A 24267-nucleotide genomic window follows, 5' to 3' on the forward strand; every position below is an offset into this window, starting at 1 on the left:
CTTGTCTGTCAGACTGGTTTTCTGGCTTGACTAAGCTGTAAATTCTCTCCTCTATTTCCAAAGCTTGGTTAGGTTCAAGGTGCCAGCTGAGACGTTGAGTTATGTAATTTGAACGAAAATCAAAACCAATGCCAAACAGAAGCTGTTCGTGATGCAGTTATATTCACCTTGGTATATCCGGCTTGAATACAATTTCAAATTTCTGATACTGTTCAAATTCAAGGCTTACTTCAACCGAGCTTTATGAAATCACAATCACCTTGCAAACGCCAAACACTCTTAGGATTTCAAGTTAAAGAAATTCTCAGCTGGGATAATAAACGTTGTTCTATACAACAATTGTTATAAAAAAAAATAGTTTATTCTGTAGGTGAATAATTATTATTGAACAATAAAATTGGCACTGAATTTTCAATTCCCCGCTGTTATTTACCATCCCAATAATTTTATTCATTGGCAGAGTTTTTAATTTCGCCGCACCGCGTAGGTGGATGAGAAAAAAAAAACACTTCGGCGTCGAAATATTCCTGTATACGTATCGTCGGCCATGCAGAATTTTCGTCCTCCCCTGATTTTTCAACTCGTTCGAATCGGGCAGCTCCGCATGAATTAAACGATCTATCATAGCATCTGCAATCCGCGATAGGGGTGGACGAAATTCAGCCATGTTCACATCGCCATTTTGAATAAAGTTACACAATCGAGGAAATTACCATGACAAGTCGTCGTTAGTTTTCTCCGCGCTATCCATCGTCTCCTGTAGGCTAGTATTTTGGAGTTTGAAATTGAGCAGCTTATCTTCCGCATGGAAAGTCGACGCGTGCATGCGATGAATGAACACAAAGACTTGTTCTGGCGTTACCAAGTCATCGGCAGCGGTATTAAACTTCGGTCTCCAAAGTTCTTATGATTATTGTATACAAAAAGCGTTTCAAGACTCGTTCGATCTTTATATTCGACGGTGAATTTGACTTTTAGAATTTTTTTTTTTGATTCTCACCACAGAATAAAACAACGTTTGCCTGGAAGTAAAAAATAATAGACTTTGATGTAGATGAGGGGTGAAAATAAAATACTTTTCTCTCTTCACGATACGGCGAATTTCGGCTAGCCACTTTGGACCGCGGTTAAACCGGAATGAGATAGTGCCGAACGCGGTTTCGGTTGATTGACGAGCAAGTTGTATCCGTGTGAAATGTCCGTATTTTTTCTTCAATTTTCCCACGTTTCGGAGCGCCGTTTTCGGGTCGCTGGCTCAGGGCCAAAAGAGTGTCGAAGACGATTCGTTCGGAAATATGCAACGGCTGGTCGCGTCGTGGTTTTCCGCGTGTTGTTAGCGAATGGTCGAATGCCTCCGATGCAGGGACATATTAAAGCTTTGGCCTCGTGCCACCGCGGGATGGAAAATCGCCCGATTCCCTCTGACAGCCGCCCTGTCAAAATATTAGGATTCGGGGCGTGCGCGAGAAAGGAAACGGTGTGATAGAACAAAAAACCTAATGGATGTATCATGTATGCGAAAAGAACGAGAGTCGAAAGGGAGGAGTAAAAAAGTCCATGAATTATCCCGCTTTGCGAACCCTTTCGATATTTTTCATTCCGAGGCGTGAAAAATAAAAACCAATATTAGAATGACCGGAAAAACTCATCATTCGAAATTATACCGACGAAAGCTTGCGATTCATTGACCTAGGAACGGCTGCGGCGCAGGGCTCGATTTTCACTCATTGTCAATCATTTTTTACGCCATATACTGCGAAACGTCAAACGGGGGGAAAATTTTTCGTTTTTCCCTATATTTGGCCGAAAATTGTGATCCGTCTGGACTTTTGTTCGGACTTTATTGATCCGGGCTTATTCAACGTGTCGCATGGCACTGACCAGTGCGAGAAGGTAAAATTTTACCGCAAGATATTTCAAATGAAATTTGAATAAAATACAGAAATATGATGGGAAATTTTCTGATCAAATGTAAAGGGACAAACCGTTGCCAATGCACATTATTATACTTGGTGCAGAATTATTGTGCTCGGCATGCGAGTGACGTGCGTGAATATATAATCCCTCTGTAAATATCCTTCGATTTTACCTGAAGTTCCTCTTTTTTACTTTCAAGCGGTAAAAAATCGAGTCATGGTCGTTGCTTGACTCGTAGTATTAGGCATAAGAACGGAGAAGTCGCTCACACACAAATCCATGCTGTAGCATTTTATTTGTGTCAGCTTTGGTCAGTGTATAAATTGAAGCTAATTTCGTTAACTGTCATTATACTATATATGTGCAGTACATCATGTGTCGTCCGGCAGTGATGTCAGGTTATAGATAGATAGCTAGAAAGACCGATAGTATTAATTTTTAAGGTTACTTTCAGCTAGGATTTTAACAATTTTCTATCAAAGATTAACTTTTATAATTTATTTCATCAGCCCTGTTTTACGATTTTATCGTTTTTCACCATTTTCGGCCCAGTGTGATATATACGGTGTATGTAATATACAATATTACCAAGAATAAGAGTATTCAGATTCCAAGAAGATTTGATACTGTGAGTAGAAAAAATAGTTATATTAAGGCAATTTTCTTATTCAATAGTTTACCTAATGATCTTGCAATCATTAATAACGAAACCCATGTCAAAAGCTAAATTAAACACACGGATATTGTTAAATACATAATAAATAACTACAATCGTATAGATAAGCCATGAATTGAATATCGTGCACTAAATTCATATGATTTTGGTAGCTTATAAATTTATTGTACTGTCATTAATGGATGTTACACTAGTTCAAATCTATTTTATTTTTATATTTAATAATTCTAGTTTTAATTTATAAGTTTTTTGTTTTATATTCTAGTCCAACACGAAGATGATAATATTTACTTATGTTGGAAATCACTGTATTAATACGTGTAAATGTTATACTGGAAATAAATGAAGAATGAATGCAGACAGAAAGGGAGAATTATTTGTGGCCGAAATTTAGTAAATATTCAACGACCTTGCTACAATTTTTATTATCAATGTCAGTGGGCGCGAAAAATTGATGATCCTACAGTTCATGATGGTGAAGAATATCCTGAATCAATTTATTCGTGTTTAAAACAGCAATATACTTGTACCGAGTAAATCGGTACAGAAGAACGCAAGATTTTATTTTTTGACAACTTTTTTCTTCGCTCCCTCTCATTTTTCCCTCGTTTCGTGACTTTTACACCCCCATTTCATTAATGTTTTTTGTCTGGTTTGTTTGATCACGTGATGTTCTAAAAAATATCATAGAATCCCAAAACCGAATGAAATCCAAAAAATATCCAATGTTCTTGTCTCTTTATTGTCATTTTGTTTCAGTAAGCAGGTATGAAATTTTTATTCGACAAGTTCAACTGAATTTTGACGAATTTCTCTCGGTTTTTATGTTGCTTCGAATCTTTAAAATGGTTAGTGTTTTTTTTTTTTCATTCTTGATTTGCTACACGTTTGAGAATATTTTGGAAAAATTGTACAGACTTAGGATACGGATGAAATCAACTTGCTCGATTAAATGGAAGGAAAAAGCCACTCGCTCGTTCCCTCTGATTGTTGCTGGAATTTAAAAAAAAATAAAAATAAAAAAAAAAATTCGATCACTCTTCGAACTGTCTACAATTATGCCTATTATGAACAAACGTCCCGCAACTGAAAAATTATATAACCCTATGTTGTAATCATAATTTTCCAGCAACAACTACGTGCATGTACAAATAAGACATGTACGTATAGGAATATCATACTTGAGCCATTCATTTATATAACCACAATCGCGAGATAGCAAAGTACATGCACATTTTTATTTGTACAAATTAAAGTAAATAATAATTCAAGTATAATCGTGTAAAAACGCTGTATAACATGTAAACACGTATACACATGGTGTGCATATTCATTGGAGATAACGAGTCTGAAATAATTCAATCGCGGTGATGATCGTCCAACTAAAAACGTCCGCAGATGCGTGTGAAACGATGACAGACGTTCGACAGTCACACATACAAAATCACATTGGGTACGCGTCGCGCAGAACTTGCGAAAGAAGGGAACTGGAAATATCTCGAACGAAGTTGTGAAGAAGAAAGAAAAAAAACGAGAAAAAAAAAAACGAAAAAAGAAAAGAAAACGAGAAACAGCTGGAAAAAAGCTATCTAAAATTCTGTCGTGTTATATACAATATGAATGTTTGTACAACTAATTTGAATGATTAAATGTACATGTAATATATCTGCTAAATCACACGTGACGGATCTGGACGATGATGATTACGTTAATTATTAACGCCGAGAGAAATGTCGCGGTTTGAAGTCAAAGCGTAATATTTACTCGCCTCGTTACTGTGGTTGCTATTCAATTTTCACGCGGACAGATCTACGGCGTGTAGAGTTTCTTAACAGTTCCTAGAACTAAAATTCTGGATGTTTACAGTATGTGGATTCGTCTATCTCGGATTCGTATATTAATATAATATTGCTAGTATCGAACAATTTTCGGCTGATCATCAGCTGTAGCAGCTGCCTCTTGAAAATTGAATCGCAAATAATACCGAACAAGTATATCAGCGACGTATGTAGATTGTGTGCCGAAATTGTATGATATAAGTGTAATGTGCCGCGACACGACTTAGAATTATGCAATGAAATTTGAATAAGTTTTCTCAACCAAATCCCTGACCGCATTTCAATCCGTTATAATACACACCGTTTACACACGGTTGCTGTTATTCTAAACGTCGATATTTTCTTGAACGAACACGTAAAGATACAGTGTTGTTTCTTTTTTATTACAGATCTAATTACCCTGCTTTTGCCCAAACTCTGGCGTCAGGAATGGAGGCTCAAACCGAGGTGAGTGCAGACGCTTATTTTCATAAATAGATGCTTGGGGCATTCCACTTGGAAACACGATATTTGTTTCCGATTTTTATAACAGAAAATCGTCACGAATTAAAATAATTGAAATTTTCACTGGTTCTATGCCAATTTTTCGTTCCACTGTTCTGCCGATTGAAAAAGTTTTTCCTCGAATTGTGAGTGAAAGAAAGAAAGCGTTCTCAATCCGTTGAATTGTGCGCGAAATAAGTTTTCGCGTAGTCGAGTTTCAAAGGAAATCAACAGACTGCGAGTCTGCTGCATACGTAATACGTGCGGGTGGTTTTTGGTATACAGAATGCATAAGGCTGTATAAACGTTTATAAATATGTATGTGTTCTCACAAGTCATGTTTTTTCTTTTTCTAAATTTTTGCGTCTCCTCGTTGCACATCCAAATTTATGCTAAAAACTTTTTGCAACTCCAGCTTGATCCAAATATATGTATAAGATGCACTAGGATCTGAATGCAGATACACAGCATCGTTCAAGAGAGGCGTTCAAAAATTACATACACACATATATCGAGAATAGAGACTTAATTTTGTGGCAGTGATATGGAAGATGCTGGTAAGCCGTCCACCTCCATTGCTTGGCCACTTACGACTTTAGTCCGAAATAGAAAAAGAAGATACTATGCTGGATTGAAAAAAAAACTTGTATGCCTTCGTGATCTTCAACGTTTCCTAAGACAGATGTGACTTATATTTTGTACAACAGTCTAATATATTAGACATTTAATCACGTAACAGGTTGTGCCGTGTGCAATAATTAGTTTGGGTGAAGAAAAAAAAAAAAACTGTTTGGTCGTAGATCCGAAGGTTATAAGTAAAATACAAATTACAATATTCCGTGATATATTGACCTTAATACCTTAAGTTTGCGTAAAATAGCAGTTTGTGGAGTGTTTTTCATATTGTTGCGTTAGAAATTGACTGGCCGATTATACTAGCATAAAACTGTAGAACTATGCTCATGATGGCTTCATACATACTTTTTACTCTATATTTAAATCTATAGAACATCAAAATTGTGATGAACGTTCTTATGTCTGGGACGGTACTGTTCGTAGATTCTAAACGTTGGTCGTCAATATTAAAATAGGGATAAAATTCTGCGACCTGCCAAGTTGTGGCCGATTACAGGATTCCTTGACTAAAATGCTCACGATTTTTATGAATATTTACAATTTTGCTAGTAATATGAAGGTAGAATATTTTTTTACAAAATTTTCTGCAGTTCCACAGTTGTTGGATAAAATTATAGATCTTTCTAAGCATATATCTCTGCATTTGTTAGTTCTCTAAGTCATCGATGAATATAATATTGCTTTCAAATTATTGCTTCCATGTGAAAATCACAATGAAAAGAATCCGTAACTATTCGGAGGAAAGTTTGAAAAAGGCTCAGGCGGCATGTTTAGAAGCTAAAAAGAGGGCTGCGAATATTATGACGTTACCGATGAAGAGTTTACCTGTGATTTTTGTAATGCAGGCACTGCACGATACATGACCATTTTATTAATATTAACGTACCCACATATTCATTGCCTTTCAAAAACCCAATGAATACGTGGTTTGGAAAAAAGAAGAATAATAGCTGTGTTATCTACATATCGATTTGATGAAAACCATTATTACATCATGCGATTCAAACTGTGTGATTTATGGTCGTTGAAATTTTTTTACCCCTTCTACTTTCTTGTAGCGTTAATTAATCTTGAATTATAATTAATGTGTGTTTTATATAAATATTCGGTCAAAGAAACTGAACCTTTTTTTCTATTACGCATTAAATTCCGAGCACCAAGTCCTAGCGGTAACCCGGATGAGAAAAGCGGCGATCCGATTAACTTGCGTGACGATTTGCAGGAAAAAGTATTTTTTGCTCGTTGAAAATTTACGTCGCCTCACTCTACCTGTGTGCGTGTTCCAGCTTTTCGCGACATGTATCACGCTGTCGGAGCAGACTCGACATCGTTCTCCCATACAAGTACACCTATATTATATACGTGTGTATACATATATAGACATGTCTACGCGGTACCTGCACACGAAGCACGCCTGCTAGAACCACGCGCATATCGTACAGCTCGTAAAGATCGTAAGGGTTCATATAATACAGGGAAGGAATGGACGTCGAAATTGTTCTCGGTCCCCCTGAAACCCTGGCGCAGGAAGCACGAGACATACACTTTCGTCTCTCGTTTAAAACCGACCTCGTCCAATAACAATAACTCGCGACCAAAATTACAAGCCGACAAAAAACCAGCCACCCAGCCAGCCGTATTACGCTTTTCAACCTATGCGCACATCCCTAACGTATGCGGTATGTTAGTCTCTCATCCTGATCCCGAGCCGCGGTAACCTCGTTTAAAAGGTACCTCATTCTACTTGAGTATTCCATTTCGACTTTGCTGAATCGTTGTGGGCGCTGAAAACTCATCGGGATATTAAATAGCTGCCATTGTTTTAGCCGGAAATTGCACAGCACATTTTCGTGATTGGAATCCCTTACTTTTGGTTGAAATCTTTCCATTCTTCAAGATCATCCGTAAATACTTAACAAGAGACAGCGTTTTCTGATTATCTTGCCGATTGTATAGTTACGATGAAAACGCCTTTTCGACCATGAAACGCGGCCTGTACTGATTCGTCGAATTTGGGCGAGACACAAACTTTGGAAGTTGTCGGATTTTCTTAATTCACAGCTTACATTAGTCAGGGTTTGCTTGTTCATTCACGTGACACCAATGACCTTAACCCAAACCAACACGAGACCTAAGTTAACATCCGCTTTTTTCTTTAGCCCTTCAACCACTGAATTATGATTATGATATTCAACTTTCTCGACCGAAGTTTTGCAGGACTTTACAGACATTTTCAAACTCTTTAACTTGACCATATATCGAACCAAAACGCAGCATATTCAACGCTCTGTTCGAGTTTGCTTCACGTGTTTAGTTCCGAATCGAAAATTTGTGGAACAAACGTTCATACCTCGAGTATCCGAAAACTTTTGCAGTAGTGTAACTGTACGGATTACACTCTAATACGCGAATACTATACTCCTGTAATAGCGATGAAGTCGCGTTGTCGTTCATTCCAATTTACCGAGTAATGCTTGCCCAGTTTATCGTACTCGCCAAGGAGTGCGATGGACGTGATTCACCACTTGTCAAAAATCACACGCGATTTTTTTCGTCAGAAAAAGCTCCGTGAAATCGGAATCTTTGAAAAATATAAGCTACTAGCTTTAAAACCCTCGCTCGCTGAAGCTCGCTCGGGGTCGGATGCCTAGTGCAGCTGGTTTTTGTGCTCGTGCACAAGTTGGCAGTGTTTTACCAGATGATACGAGATTTACAAGATACCTCACACCCTAGCTGCTTGAGGATTGTTCAATGGGTAATAAGTGTTAAGCAATACATTATCACACGTATGTGCAAATACACAATTCAAGATTGAAAATCTCGAATTACTCGTGAAGGTCAAAAATCACCAGGTCAAGGACTTGGTTTTAGCAGGTGGCGGACCTGGAGCGCGGAAACTACGAAGCGCTTGTCCAGGAAGTCGTGTTTCACTAGGTAGCGGACCTGGAGCGCAGGGATCCAGGAGCTGGAGAACCCGGTACTCGAAATCTGCGAAGCACAATTCTCACACGTCCGCTCTACCGCGCGGTTGTTTCCGGACTGCGGAAATCGGCTAGCTGATTTTCGTCGTCGACGATTACTATAGATCGATGACGTCAAGTGAGAAAAAAATTTGGGTGACGACACTTTATGAATATCCGAACATCCGAACATCCAAAATTTGGGTTCGAACTTTAATGCTATGTATGATATGATGTGTGATTTAACTCCTTTTCAGCCGCCTTTTTCCTCGTTGCTTTAAACGAGTAGCGAAGTCTCTATCAAGCCTCGCAAGCTCAAAAGCACGTAACGGATCACGGTGGGTTAGATGTTTGTGACGTTTCTTATCCCCTTCGTGTTGCCGCGTCTGATATTCAAATTCAGACGACGCCTCGGGCAGCTCTTACATTCTTTAAAGAAGCTCAGCCGTTAAATTAGAAGCTCCTCCCGGCGCATGCCGTGGAAAAGAGAACACATCGGTGCCTTGCGAGGACAACGCGATGCTCCCAGGAATATTGGAATATCGGATATGGAAGCCCGCGGAATGCCGAGAGTCTGGCCGCTGCCTCAATTTCAATGTCTTGGCCTCGCAGCTGCAACGTATTACCGAAGGTTGAGGCTCAGCCATGAAGGTTTAATTGCTCGGATACGCTTTCGGATCCAGAGTGAATTAATCATCCCCATTCGCGTCGCGACTGGATTCTGGATCCGCGGATTATACACGCCACTCCGGGGAAATTCACCCTCCAGCATTTATCCGTCGCGTTGCAACGACCCCTGCGCACGTTCAGTTGGACGCGAAATATTCATCAAGCGTCTCGGGCTCGAGACACGAGTCGGAATTGCATGATTATCATTTAAGCTACCTTCTGTACGTATTTTGTTACACCCGTGATATATTAGCCTACTTTGCTCAAGGTTAAGGAGTTCTTGTTTTAATTGTGCATAATACCGTGCTTGTGCGGATAGATTATATATTAAGTTGTATAACTCGGTTCAACTCAGACGAGACGCCACTTTGTCTTATTCAAAATAATAAATTGCTCGCGGTGAGTACCTCAAGAAGGTCGGTTATGAGAAGAATTACAAAGTTTCTGGGCATGTCCCGCGATATTAATTTAACCGGCGGTTAACCGCCGCGAGGGAAAATTCCTATTTATACCCCGTGCCTATCTTCGAGATAATTTTGAACCGAGGGATAAATTATAATCATCTCGTTAGCCGATATTTTACCGGTGTTAATTGACGCTTTTGGGCAACCATAAATAATGGCTTTATGGGCGCTCCCTGCTGCCCCGAATTTCGACACTCGATACACGATCCGAGGGTTGTGTCACCCTAGATTAGATCAGGTCAAGGATAATACCCTTGTACGGGGATGTCTCGGATTTATCAGAGTACAGTAGGAAAAGAGACAGGCTTCAGCGATTCCAAGAAAGAAGGGAAAGGGAGAAGAAGAATAGAGAAATGGAATAACACGAGAGATAATCGAACCCCGTGGTATAATCGAACTCTGCTATACGTAAGTGGTCGCATGAATTATACGAGGATCGTGTCTAACGGGGATCAAAGAGTGGGCGATGGTTGTAAGGAAGAATGGGAGCTGGGGAATCATCACTGATATATCAAAGGTGTCGGAGGCACGAGGGAAAAATCAATTCCCCGTTATACCTTTTCCCCAGCATGTATAACATAGGTACGTACAAGCCTACACATATGTATACCCGCGTAACGCGTTCTCTTCTTCCTCTTTTCTCCGCTTCTTCGAGTGGACATGGCTACAAGCAATGCTCCGAGTGACGTGGGTCGGCGAATTGTGTAATTAGGTTTTGCGCAGCGTGCAGTAGGCGCGGACACCGAGACGCCATTAATCATGGACTCTTTTACGGAGGGTGAGGGGTAAGGAGAAGTATCTCATATGGGCTTTCACCTAAAAAAAGTGTCCACCAAAGAACGGGAAATAGTGGTTCGACAAGTTACCGAAATGGCGCTCGTAAACAATCAGGGTTCAGTCTGATTGGTGCTTTGTGAAACTTTTGCTGAAGTAACGTCATCTTAATTTCTCTCTATCTTATGGATACTTTGTATACACGGAGACGGTCCTCCTTACCTCTCTACCGTCCGTAGACTCGTGATTGGCGAAGGTGAGCAACACCAGCGATTGAAATTCCGTGCACTCGATCCTGCAGCATCGATTCCCCTGGTAAACGAACCGCGGAAAGACAAGTTTTCAAGGCGGTCTCAAATAATCTGCATCGAGACAAAGCGTAAGTGCATGCTGGAAATGCAGGAAATCTGAAAGTGTCGGGGAATTTTTCAAAAAAGCACACAAAGATGGTGATAATACGTCTACTATAATGCTCAAGTTTACGTTTCGATGACATTCGTTGTCAGAACTTATTTAATGTATTTTGTAACTAACGGTAATATCGAGACTTCTGCAATCCTGAAGCATCGAATCCAAATTTAGCTGTTAGGTATTCAGGAGAAAGACAAAAAAATATAATACCATTCCGGAGATCCGGAACATTTCAGATTTCTGTTCTGCAGTGGTTAGACTAAATTTACAAGACTCTCTCATTTTTCTTGCCGTAAAAATTTCGGAAGGGATCAATATGGAGGCAGAACATTCGTTCAAGACGTTTCTCGATACGTCAGTCGAGGAGTTACAAGCTTCGCAGAAACGAGAGCACGGGCATAAAAGTATTCGACCGTTATTCGGACATTCAGAACTTTTATATACAGTTTTCAAAGATTTATTTTGTCGAGTGGATCGGTTACTGGAATTTGAGCCCGACGGTCCGAACAGCCTGAGAAAGCGTTCACCGGTTTGATCGTAGCACGTGAGTGACTGGATCGTAATATACGAGTCACGATTAGGTGTGAATATAACCGAGGATGGAAATGGACTTAATTTACCGCCGGGCCCTCAACATCCGAGTGTTTCATCCGCAGTTTTAAGTCGCTAGAATCCAATTTGACTACCTGACCGTTTTCCCGATCGCCCAAAAGTTGTCCGATCCTTTCGCCCAAAACTTTTTCCATTCATCATTCGCGTGGGCAAAGTCCTACAAGGTTTGGCAAGAAAGTTCTCGAGTAATTCATTCCTCTGTTACCATAAAAACCAACTACAGATAACGTCGCAGAAGATGGCGCTTATTAATTCCTCGAGCAGCCTAAGCGTGGCATCTTCAAATTATGTGCACCGATTGATTTTATTCAACAGCAAAAAGGAAGCTGACATGTCACGGTGTTGGCGGAAGTTCTTGAACTCAGATTACACTAACGAGCTATATTTTGTCCATTCATCAGTTGAGGAGGGTTTCAAAGACGCGGATATCTGGGATGATCTGGAAACTCCAGAGTCGAATAATAAGATGCCCCAGCGTGACGGTGCCAAATGCCGAAGAAAAGAGGAAAGGTCAATAAAGTACCCAACCTGCGAAAATTTTCCATGAATTAAGTGCGAACTTCTGTCGCAGTCGGAGAGCTTTGACGCCAAGGGTCTATTCAACCACGAAATATCGAGGCTGCACCGACACTCTCATCCGGCACTGAGGATGAATCCTTCGCTGTTATCCTGGAACTGAAAACAGTTTCGAAAATCGAGTAACCCCCAGGGTGACGAGGGCCTAAACAGTGCGAAGCTGAACTTTGGCCTTGGTTCCTGGGACCTTGGCGTGCATCGACTCTAATCAGTATTCAGTGGCTTCCCCCTCGGCGTGGGCGTGCAGGTCCGTTAAAGCTCCTCAACACCGGAGGAACTTGAGCCGACCTTTGACCGTTCAAGACGTTTGACCGTCACCTAGGGGCCTCCTCTCCAGGGTTTCACGTCGGTCGCAATGGAATGGTTTATTTTATGTCACGGCGGTTAACCCATATACAGCGAACTCCGATTTATGGACACTAACTCGGGGGCTATTTTTACGCCGAATATTGCCTTTTCATGCTGCCTGATTGTGAGCTGCGACGACGAACCCCGGACGGTGTGGCTCAAAGGAAGGAGGAAATCGGCCGAGAAAAGATTCCCATTCATCTTTTGGAGCACGGGTCAAAATTCTTTCAAGGAAAATCACGAATAGGTTATACCTACATTCAAGTGGAATATTTATTTATGATCCGCGTATTATCCGTGACGCATCGAACTTCAATCTACGTCAAGCGTTTGACGTATGGAAATCTGTCACGGGGCACCAAAATGTGAAACCTTTTTGATGGATAAGAATAAGGCTTAGACCGATGTGAAAGGGAATCGAGTGATCTGTGAACATAAATTGGCAACTATTTCATCACGCTCGGCAAGCCGGATCTTGAAGACTTCTTGTAATGTTGTTGCAGTGTTCGCCGAGATTTTTTCACCGACTCCAAATGGATTTTAAAGGTTCCATGGTACGCTGGAATTTCAAAGACTATACGAAGCTGCCAGATTGGGTACAAGAGAGTGGCCAGCCCCTCGGGATTCACCCAACCAAACCTTGTTATAACACGGGTATTCGAGCTTTTATATCCAGCCCTCGATGCTGAGTGATAGAGCCGTATCGTCTGGTACACCTTACCGAAGGTACAAGAAACATTCGACCGTGGAGAATTTTTCTCTTCATTCCGATCGATTGCAGGCTTGACGAAACTACTCACATAACACGGTTAAGAATTTTACGCAGCGGTGGAGTCTTCCTTTTTCAAAAATTGCGCGCGTCAATTGACTAGATTTTCATTTCATGGAGCCAAATGCGAAGCGCAAGCTCGTGAAGTTAGCGAAGTGCCTCTTTTACGTTGCTGCACAGCACAACTACGTCTTATTATATGGTAAATATACGGTGGATTGTCTTTGGACAGTGTTTTCAATGAGGAGCAAGCGGAGAGCCCCCCTCGTCTTCTGAGGGAATAGCAGAGTTTCTCGGGTTAAAGTGCTCCATGCACCCTATAACAACCAGTTGCTACGCTTATGATACCACGCTGCTTATCGATCTCTCGTTTGACGAGACTTACTGCAGACGACCCTCGGGAGGCTCGTCCTTTGTGTCATGAACACTTCGTATTTAAGTTCCCATTCCAGGTCCGGAGTATTTTTAAGAGCCCCGCGAACCGTAAAGAATGCATCACTTAAAATTGCGCGAAAAACGTTGAGGGAAAGAAAAAACAACGAAGGTTGCCAGCATCCGACAGGTGTTGTCAGTTGATAATTGATCGAGACTTCGGCACAGGTTTGTTGCCAAGAATTGGCTTCATATCAAATTTTATTGAATTAGCAAGAAATGGAGTTTTTTCAGAGAATGCTGCAAAATTTTAAACTTTGTGTTTTTTATATTCTATATTTTGTGTTTTATATTCATGTTATATACACTAAGTGGTAAAATTTTAAACTTAATAGTGTTTAAGAATTCCTTAGCTGTAATAATTTTTACTTCCGTAGGATTGCTTGCTAATTTTTGCTGGCTTGACTAAGTAATTAAATTATAACTACTTCCCCCGTATCTGTTGCACGTATTTTTATACTTATCCTCCAGATCGCAAGACTGCGCATTTTTATCGCACAGATTCGGACGTGACGATTTCAGGTTCGCGAAATAAGGTGTCACGTTGTGTCTCAGGGTTCGTGTCGTCGTTAAATTTATCGTCTCAGCTTGTCAGTTTGATAATTCATTTTTTCCACCCTCTCTTTATTCCTTTGCACATTTCATAAAGTATAACGAGGGGCAAAACTGCGCTCCTTAAAAAATACCGAACGTTGCTACACGGGAAAATTTATACCCTTTTCATCACCGGCCATACGTTATATACACGGTAAGTTTCACGACGTCGAGACACGTGAACCCCAAACTCGGGATAAAACTTTCATTTTTTCTTTGAGACCGTATAAAAATTCCATAGCGCTTGAATTTCAGCCGTATTTTCGGATCACGTTGAGAACTAATTTTCATTTTCAATGCACACAACTTCCCTCGTGGGATTAGCCTTAGCAAATGGATTAATAATTTATCGGACAATCTGCTCGCGCACATATCTCATATATACGTTATACGTATATTTATGTACACAACGATTGTTTGCTCTGCGCAGATCGAGCTTTCCGTCAGCAGAATTTAACAATTTCATCACTAATTTCGAAACACGTTATACGAACACGAACTCGATAAATTTCAAACAATTTTTCCGCCTAATGCAGGAAGAGTATACAATGCCTCTGTGCAGTGAGATTTCCGATTTCGCAGTGCAATTTATCGGCATTTCTAACAATTAATATCAGAGAGCCGACTAAAACCCATCGAGTGGTTTCGCATCAGGTCTTGTTTCTCCGTTTCTCCGTGTACAACGCATCCTAGTAGACGAAAAACGAAAGAAAACGAAACAAAAGGTTGCGTGACGCTGAGTTGTAAGATTTGAAATGAAAAAGCCAAGGAGGCAATACGCAAGCTAACGAGAGGATACATCGCTGGTCGTAGATCCAAACACCTGCCGCCATACACATCTAGTTATAACGTAGGTACAGGCATAAATGGTGGAAGAGAGCTACGCGGAGGGAATAACAAACTCTTTAGAACTACGGGTATAATAATGGGAGTATACGCGTTGCAGGTATGAATGCAAAGTGCTGCGAATAAAAAACAAAGCGCTGCACTTTTTTCCCCGAGTGTCGGATCGTCCGGGCTATCTAGCGCGAAATTTATCACGCCCTCGCAATTTTAATCACATTATTTTCACGGTATGTCCAGCGTATTGTGCGTTTGTAAAATAACGAGCGACGTGAGACTCGTACCTTCGAAATTAACGTCAAAATCCCGGTGGATTAATTTCGTTGCGATGTGCAGACAGTGAGCAGTGCATTCCCAGTTTTATAATGTACGTATTATGCAAACACTATGTAAAGGTATGTAAAGCGCGAAAATTTACGACGCTTAAGTTCTATTCGCAAAAATATCCAGAAAACCGAAGTCGCGAGTTCCGAGAGAAATGTGTGTACGTAGTAGGGCAGAAGGTTATTTCCATACGCGCAGCGAGCAATTTTCTTCGCAATATTCTGAACGGTTGACATCATTACTATTTTATTCATACCGCTCGGAATTTTCAACCTTCGGAAATTGAACCACTTGACGCAAAAAAAAAAAAAAAAGAGAGAGAAATGTCGCAGACGGGACGGAATGTGCAAAATATTTATTACTGAACATAAGAGAAAGGAAGAAAGAAAATACGGATGAGAGTTATACAGATGCCAAAAGGATAGATAAATATTCAAACAGCATAGCATGTGATTTTGTCCTTCGTACACGAAAAACTTCGCCATTGTGAACCGAGATTGTGTGTGGAGGGAAAATGGCAGGTCTTTTCCTTCAGGCGGATTCCCTGACCCACATTGAATGAAAAGTGAAATACTCGAACGAAAGAAAGGGTCTTTTAGTACTTTTAGTATCGCTCTAAAGTGTTATCTGGTGCACGTTAATTGAGGAAGGCACGCACGCCGTTGAAACCTCTGGTATGTCTTGTTTCTGGCTTCGCCAACTTGCTGCTCGTACATGTCGTGATTTGAATGCGAGACTGCCTTTCGTGTCATTGCGTGTAGATTATCCGGAGGCCCAGCCAATTCGAAAAAAACACCCAATCTAAATTCCGAAATGTTACTATCGAAGGAGAAAACGGAGGCAAAGTTAATAAGTCGAGTGGCTGAATGACATGCAGGCACGTGAAAAGTTTTGCAAATCACATTTGAATTGCTATGAAATATAAATGCCGTCGTTTTTACGGAGAATCAGTTCTCGGGAGAACCACGTGGCGACGGTTTTATCAGACTTGTTAAAATCTTTTCTTACCCTGCGGTTTTTTGGCCAAACATCTGGTTGTTTGTTTACCCTAACCGAAGGCAAAAGTTACACGGGAATCTCGGACGAAAGTTCATTGCGTATATATAGCGTGGTTGTTTGAACTTTCAACAACGAACAAGTCGACACAAGGTTGGTAATTAGTTATTTCAGGGGTGTAAAATACAAAGAAAAAAATACGAAGAAGCACATGAAAGTTTCAGCTTTTTCATCCTGATGTAGGTGAGCGCGAAAACAATTAACAAATTGGTACAGCCGCGTCTCGACGCACGTAAATTAACGAAACCCATCCTTGGTTCTTACTACACGTCACTGGAATAAATTAAAGCAGCGGGGATTCTCCCTTGTTGCTTCTCTCCATACATTAACGCGCGTAAACGTCACGCTGGCAATCAAATGGAATAATTATTTTTGGCCCAATCACGTATGCTTCATCATTGTCACGAGTAATGGTTATTTTTATTTTTTTCCAACCGTGATTAGATTATGTGTAATTAATAACGCGTAACTTGAAATTGTGTTCGTTTGAGCAGGTTTGTAGACCGAAAAGCGACACCTTTGATTGATTTTATTGGTAGATAGTCGTACTTTGAATATTTATTAAATTAATATATTCGTGAGCTACGAAGATCTCTTTAAAAATGATGCAGTTGAAAATGCTGGAATTGTAAACAAAAGCTTAGATACATCTACGAGTTATTTCAAATTGATTGAAAATGGGTAAAAATCTAGCAGTTCCATTTTATTTTACTCGACAATGGCACATTTTATTCACAAGTCCATTTTATACCAATTAACTGGAACTTTTTTTATCAAACCAACAAGTCGCAATACTAACTTGACTACTGATAAAAAAAAAATCTATTTCCGTGACTTTGTAAAAAATAGTCTTCTAAAAAAAGTGGCTACCGTAGAGTGAAATGGAACGAATATACCAGATTTTGAATCATTTTGAAAAGAAACATCGGTAGGTTTTTCTTATAACTCCAGCATTAACTATTATCATATACTCAAAAGAATTTTCGTAACTCAAAAACTCAATGATACGATGATTACTCAAAGTACGACGATATTGTAATAAAATTAAAACAAACCATTGAGTTTTGCTCAACCGACCTCCTCAATTATATCCGCGCAGGTCTTGTCTCATTTCTTACCCTACCAATTATCACTGGGTTGAAGTTCGAGACAATAAGGACCCGATCGTCAATTGACACGTCACTTCCGTCGGTTATCAGCTCCTAACTTCGGTCCCGAGTCACCCTCGCGTGGTCAAATCGGGAGAATCGTAGAGCCTGACACCCTGACTCTCTGACACATGACGTCTGGCTTGAGTGGCGTATTCCTACTCCTGTGCAGTGAGAGTCAAGCCACCTACCCATTCGAAAAAAGAGAAAAAGAAAAAAAAAAAAAAAAACTTGACTAGTAAGGCCTGTCACGTTGAATCGATATCTCATTCGCCCTCCTGCCTTTTACACTTGTTCAAACAGATGTGATATTTCACTCCGATTCTTTTTCGTTTTCCATTCTGTCGTACGTTCATTCTCACGCGGGAAATTGAATGCGTTCCTCCGTAGGCTGCATTTACCGCTGGCAAAAGAAAATCAAAACGGAGGGTGTGAAAAAATTCGCGGCTCAGCGTCAGAAGCGAAACTATTTCACCCTTGTGCGCTGCCTCGCAAAATCTCGCGAGTTGTTCCAAATCTCGGATAAGAACCGCAAGCTGCGTGTATACGTATATACCGTAAAGACAACGCGGTATTGAAAACATCTTTCCAATTTCCGCGAAGCTGTACGAATACAGAACAGAAAACCCGGAGAGACTATCGAGGAGTAAAAATCTACGGGAATTAGATGGGGGGGGGAAAAAAAACATCGCGCGATCAGCTATCTAGGCGGAGTAGAAACTGATAAGAGAAATGGAAAGCCGGGAAGCAGTCTGCCTTTTGATATAAGTGGCGCGATCCTTTCTTACAGCGAGATCTTCTGCCGAATAAGCACCTCGGGAATTGTCTAATCCCAAGTCAGTGTTCTTGATGAAATTCGGCAGAAAATTGTTTGACCCACATTGAAGAGGAACGCCTTGGCTGAAACTTGATATTTTACAACAGCCTCTCCTTGTGCCCTCAGGTCCCCCAACAAATTTCTTCATCCCCGTCCTTCAAGGTCTCCCAAGTCGAAAACTCTCGGATGCCGTTTCTCCATGTGTGCGTCCATTTCGCGTCGGTGTCTTGATCGAGTGGCTTTTCGCTCATTCGGTTAGCGTCGCAGGTGTGGAACGGCGTAGAGCATGTACAGGTAATGTAATACACCCGGGGAATTTCATTGCTTCCCTAAATTTTTCACCGCCCAACGTCTTTTGCCGTTGTCTCGACGTGAAAAGAGGGAGAGAATAAAAGAGAACTGAGAGAAGAAATAAAGAGGAACGAAATATCATGAGACATTTAAGATCACATGGTTATTTCGCGAGTCGAGTTTCTGATGCAGGGTACGTCGTCGCTCAGGAAAAGAGGGGAAAATAAAAATGTACGAAAGTACTCCTCGAGACTCCCTTACGGATGCCCGATCCCTTGGAGGATTTACCATCGCTGAGTGAGTCGGTGAGTGAGAGAACAGCCTCCATCTTTCAAAACGCGCCATAAGGTGCCCGACCACAGAGTTTCGAACTGTGGCTATAAGGTGAGGCCAGCCGGTGTCTCGTCTTTGCCGTGTTAGGATCCGACATCAAAATCGCAAATGTTGTTTCTGGAAACGAAGGCTTTCGCATCGGAGATATATCAGTGCTGTCCTGAAACAGACTTGAATCGCCGCAAGATCGCCGTGAGATTAGCCAACGTACCGGAAGGAAATCAACGAACGGAAAACTGGAACCTGCTGCCTCATTTAATCTGTTCTTGTGAAACGGAACCTCACATAGCAGACGATATTGTTGCAAAATTTACCGTCGCGAATCATATAACGAACTTTCACTCAGATGGTGGTGTTCAATGCAATTAAATGACAAGAGATTCTTTAATGATCGGTTGATCGGTGCAAGAATTATAATTCAGCGACCGATTTTTTCCTCATTTCTTACATAATAAAAAATATATAGTTAAAACATCGGGACTATTTTCAACATCGTTTCGACGTGTAGTTCAATTTCTCTCAAATATGTCATACATCATTTTTGCACGAATACAGTGCTTGATACCTTTTAATCGTTTTCCGATTACATCGGTATGGGTAAAATATGATAAGGGAAGTCAGAATTTTCGTCTTGATTGATCAAATATTTTTATTTCTCGGCAAATGGACCAGCAATGTTTGCGATTTTTTTTCTCTTGAAAAACAGTCATGGAATATATAATTGCGACAAGGTTTTGCCAGCGATTACGATTCACGACCAGAAAAATTCTCCTCAATTTTCCCACTTTAGTTTCCACGTCGGTTTCATCCCTGCTTGTTTGCCAATGTCTTCCCGCTAAATCCACGCGGCACTCTAATGATCTTCGCTTCTTCTTCATCGCGATCGTTGATGCGGCTGTGCGTTCGGTAAACAGTCTGCCAGCTACAGGCGTACCTACCTACATTTACCGTGGATTATGTGTCGTTATCATGAATCAAAATTACGCTGCTAGCTCGCAGCCGTTGCGAAGGCGTCGATGGCTTTCGGCCGTCTTTTCGCAAACCGCAACGAATGACGGTCAAATCTGAGTTGACAGTGATGCACAACGCGGATGAAGAAGACCCCCGGGAATTCGGTGGACGCGTAACGTTGGCGTGAAAAGCAGTCGAAAATCTGGTAAAAAGATCCATTATCTCTCGAGGGGATCGCCGGTGTATTCGGTAATGTGTGTCTTTTCTTAGGCGAGGAAGAAGGGGATCCTGGACTAGCCCGCATGGCTCGTGCCGATTCTACTCGTAGAAGAAAATGGACGGCCCTTCGTTTTTGCCTTGTGACCCAAGCCCGCCGGCAGAATTGTGTTTTCTTTGTGTCACGCCAATATTGCGTTATCGTCCCGGCCGCAGTTGCTCATCTCGCCTCTTTGACGAGAAAGAAATCCACACCGCTCTTCTCTCCCGCCTTCTATTATTCCCGCTCCTTTCGTCGTTCCCCATCCAGCCTAAACTTGTCACAACATCTTTGGCCGAAGACTCGATTCAATCACGTTGGAATGTCCGTTTGCACTAACCAAACTGTCTGCACATGTTTCATGCTTTCGTGGTTCTCACGGTTGGGATTCATCGGTCTGCCGTTACGACGAATATACGCGGAATGCTCGACTTTCGTAAGATTCAGAGATCTGGTCACCGGTCGAAATCCTGGAGGGTGAAGGTGTACGAAATGCCAAGAATACATCGTGTATAAAGAAATTTTCAACCTTTCTAGACACTAACGAATAGTTTTCTCGTGCAGCAAGAATAATTCGCGCGTTTGAATTTTTCTCTCTAATTTCGAAGCGCGTTATACTTACGATTTAATTACGATAAGGTCATGGCGAAGCGGGGTAATTTTTTTCAATTCAATTTCTTGCCTCACTTAATGAAATTTTGTCCACAGTCCCACCTTGGCTGGATCTTTGCCAAAATATAAGCGACGTCCTAAGATGTGATCCACTTTTGCCAGTATAGGCGAAACTGACTTTGACTGACAGTCGATAAAATTAGCCAATATCCAATCGCTCATCTTGGCCAACATTCTTTCCAGGATTGGTATTTGACGAAGAATAACCATTTTGTACCGTTAGATCCTGAATTGTTATTAGTATCAAGGTTGACGCGGCCCAGTTTCCTCTTTTTTTAGGGTTTGCAAATATTGCGAAAGACCGCCTGTAACCAATCGCATCTTCTCCCTTTTTTTTACCCTTGCCGAATGACAGATACCGAGACGGTGAATGAATCGGTAAACTTTTGACTTAACAACAAAAAGGAAGCGTAAAATTAAAGTGCTCAGCGCACTTCGTAGGCACTATAATACAAGGTAAGCACAGGGATTGTATGATTAGAGACAGCTGGGAATAGCGAGGCGTCGTGATACTGAGTAATTTTTGCGGCCTCTCTCTCTCTCTCGTTTTCTTTTCGCCAAATGCATCCCTGGGGAATTTTTTCCCGGCAGTTTCTTCCGGATGGATTCGCCGCCCTGACGGCATCTGCAGAGACGAAGAATCAGAGCGAGAGGCGACGAGTCAGCGGGTGAAAGATAATCCAAACGACGTGATAAAAATAAATAAATAAAAGATAGGGGAGCTGCGACGAAGTTTGAAAAAGAAACGATCCTGTGGCGGAAAGTTTAATCTGCAATAATGCGCAAAAAGTTTTACGCGTATGCTGACGATTATATACATTAGCAAACCTGTGTAATACCTCGTTCGTTAAGTGATAGGATTCATATTTTTAAACACGCTAATCGGCCTGTTTTTTAACGATAATGCGAATGCGATTCAGATTACAACTTCAGAGAATTAAGAACGATAAAAAAAAAAACAGAGGCAAAAACGAATGGGGAAAAGATTGTGCAACCTGAAATCAAGACTGTATATGTGCGAGTCTGCCGTATATTCGTAACATTATTATACGCAGTAAAAAAGTTTAATTTTAAAACTTCGATAACTTGCGAGATATTATTATTTTCATTCTACGTTTTCTACACATCTGCAGGACAATTATACTTCGCGACAAGTTACGGGATTAAAAAACTTGAGCCGGTAGCGACTGAAGGATGAAAGAAACTGACGTTACGCAACAAGACGTACAGAAATTCACAACAGCTACCAAATACATACATTTTCTATACTTGGGTCCTTTTTTTCTTTATTTTGTTTTTTTCTCTTGCGAACATTGTAATGAATTCCTCTAAATATACATGTATTTATTCATTTTTATCCGTATATATATTTGGAGGAATCGATCATACATAGATATATGTATATAACACTTTCATCGTAACGACGCGCAGGTCTTTTAGACTTCTTGCAAGAAAATTCTGGGAATCATTTATCTAGAAACTTCTCGTCCTTTTTCCTTTCCTCTGTTTTTGTCGTTGTCGCACGGCCAGCCAGCGCGTCAATTTTCTTACATCGTCTGCAGCATAGAGGCGAAATCAAAAAATAAGACCGATAAGAAGAAAAAGAAGAAAACGACGCCGATAAAGAACGAACGGACTGAATAACTCTCTGTAGAAGCTTTCAACTGCGACGACGTCTCACTTAATAGGCACCATTATGGATACACGCTATTAATTAATCACCAATTTAATCGGTTCAAACCCCAAAAATCGATCAGGCCCTCAAAATTGTCACGGATGTTATTTTCCCTAGAGAGTGAAACGATGCATTGATCTTCCCTGGATCTAAAATCAATAATTTTGCCTGTTTAACTTATTTCCAGCAAAAAGAAGCGACGACAATTATTTTGTCAAAATAATTCACGTACGATTATTTATTGTCAAAGTGGCGACAACTCACCTAGTTAACAACAGGCACAATAAATGCATATTTTTTACCACAGAAAAATTTAACGACCACTAACAATCTCTGATAATGTGTTCGCGAGGACCATTTGTTACAGGTGCATAGTTATTAATTTATACGTTAGAAAACGCATGGAGAAAGGCGCGATCAAGGATTAGTTGGGGATGTGATCGGATAGGCCAACGTACCGCGTGTTTGATTAATTATATGCGAGGTACTTTGAAAGCAATTAAACGACGAGTCGGATGGGCGTGCATAAAGCATACAAACCGAACATCCATCGGTCATTCGCGCAACGAGTTATTTTCGTATCAGCGATTCGACTGTACTTTAATCGTAAGCCTCGACCTCTAGAAATTAATCCAACATAAATCGCAGTCAGTTAATTGTTTCAGTGTTTAACAGATGAGGTGCGCAGAATCACTTGCAGGGCTTCAGCTTCATTCCGATGTAACAACGCGATTTGAAAGACCGATCGCATTGTCATTCCACGGTCGTCGAATCGCTGTATACGTCATTGAACGTGGTCGAAAGAGATGATGATAGTTTTTTTTTCTTCAACGAGTCAAGCGTTTCAATCGTTTTTGCGCGAAATGCCAATGCTGAAAAATTCAATTTGCTTTCTCCAAATATTTAAAGACGGGGGAGAAAAGTTCAGTTGTTGGACCAAGAAAGAAATGAGAAGATGAGTAAGTAAACTTGGATGAAGTCCACGCCAAGTCGTGCTGATAATTAATGCCAGAGAAATTAAATAATTCCAAATTAGCATCGACCACCGAGTGAATTATGCAAAATGCGAATCTAATTTGTAATTATCATTTGCGGCGAGGAGATTGCCGGAATACGGATGTAATATAGTATATATAAGTGTTTTCTTTTTATCACTTTCACTTGTTTTCATTCGACTTGTATAATTCGTCCTTCAATTTATTTTCAGCTCAATTATTCTATTAATCAACGTTACCTAATTCATTCGGTTTCATCAACCGACAGTTTGATCTTTCTCAAAGCGTGAAATTGGACTAGTAATTTATACTTGCGAAAATTATAAATTTTTCATCAAATATTGACACGGCTAACGCAGCGTTGACGGGATTTCACCAAAGTATACTCGACTATTGTCGCAATTCCGTGCGAAATTTCATTTGCCCTTTTTGTATAATTTATTCAATTTCAACTCGCTGCCGAATGGTTATCCAGTTAAATAACAGCCGAAGTACAAATGACTAACGCAACGGGTATCGATCCGTTTAAAAATGTCTCGGAGCACGGTTTCCTGTATTATTTTTTCATCCCTGGATTGCCCCCAATACGAAATGAATAAAGATCAGGCAAAGAGACAGATCTCTCTCAAATTCCGCGGAGATCAGCTGCGAGAATGTAACAGGCGGATTTGAGAGATCGCTGTCGGAGTAATATTTGTAAAATGGGAGAAAGCGTCTGCATAAGCATATTTCACCCGGATTCAGTAA

General features: G+C 40.7%; 1 protein-coding gene across 9 annotated transcripts in view; it reads left to right on the forward strand.

The window, feature by feature from the left end:
* The window catches only part of LOC124299009 (calcitonin gene-related peptide type 1 receptor-like), a 161644-nt gene that overhangs the window by 6900 nt on the left and 130477 nt on the right, over positions 1-24267 (forward strand). For all 9 annotated transcript variants that reach the window (XM_046751807.1, XM_046751804.1, XM_046751808.1 and 6 more), the window contains one exon: positions 4821-4878. Coding sequence is in view for 7 of the 9 variants with exons in the window: in XM_046751800.1 (XP_046607756.1) it covers positions 4821-4878 (58 nt within the window). In the remaining 2 variants the exon portion in view is untranslated. The remainder of the gene's footprint in view (positions 1-4820; positions 4879-24267) is intronic.

Source organism: Neodiprion virginianus, chromosome 2 (genome assembly GCF_021901495.1).
Source record: "Neodiprion virginianus isolate iyNeoVirg1 chromosome 2, iyNeoVirg1.1, whole genome shotgun sequence".
NCBI lineage: Eukaryota > Metazoa > Arthropoda > Insecta > Hymenoptera > Diprionidae > Neodiprion > Neodiprion virginianus.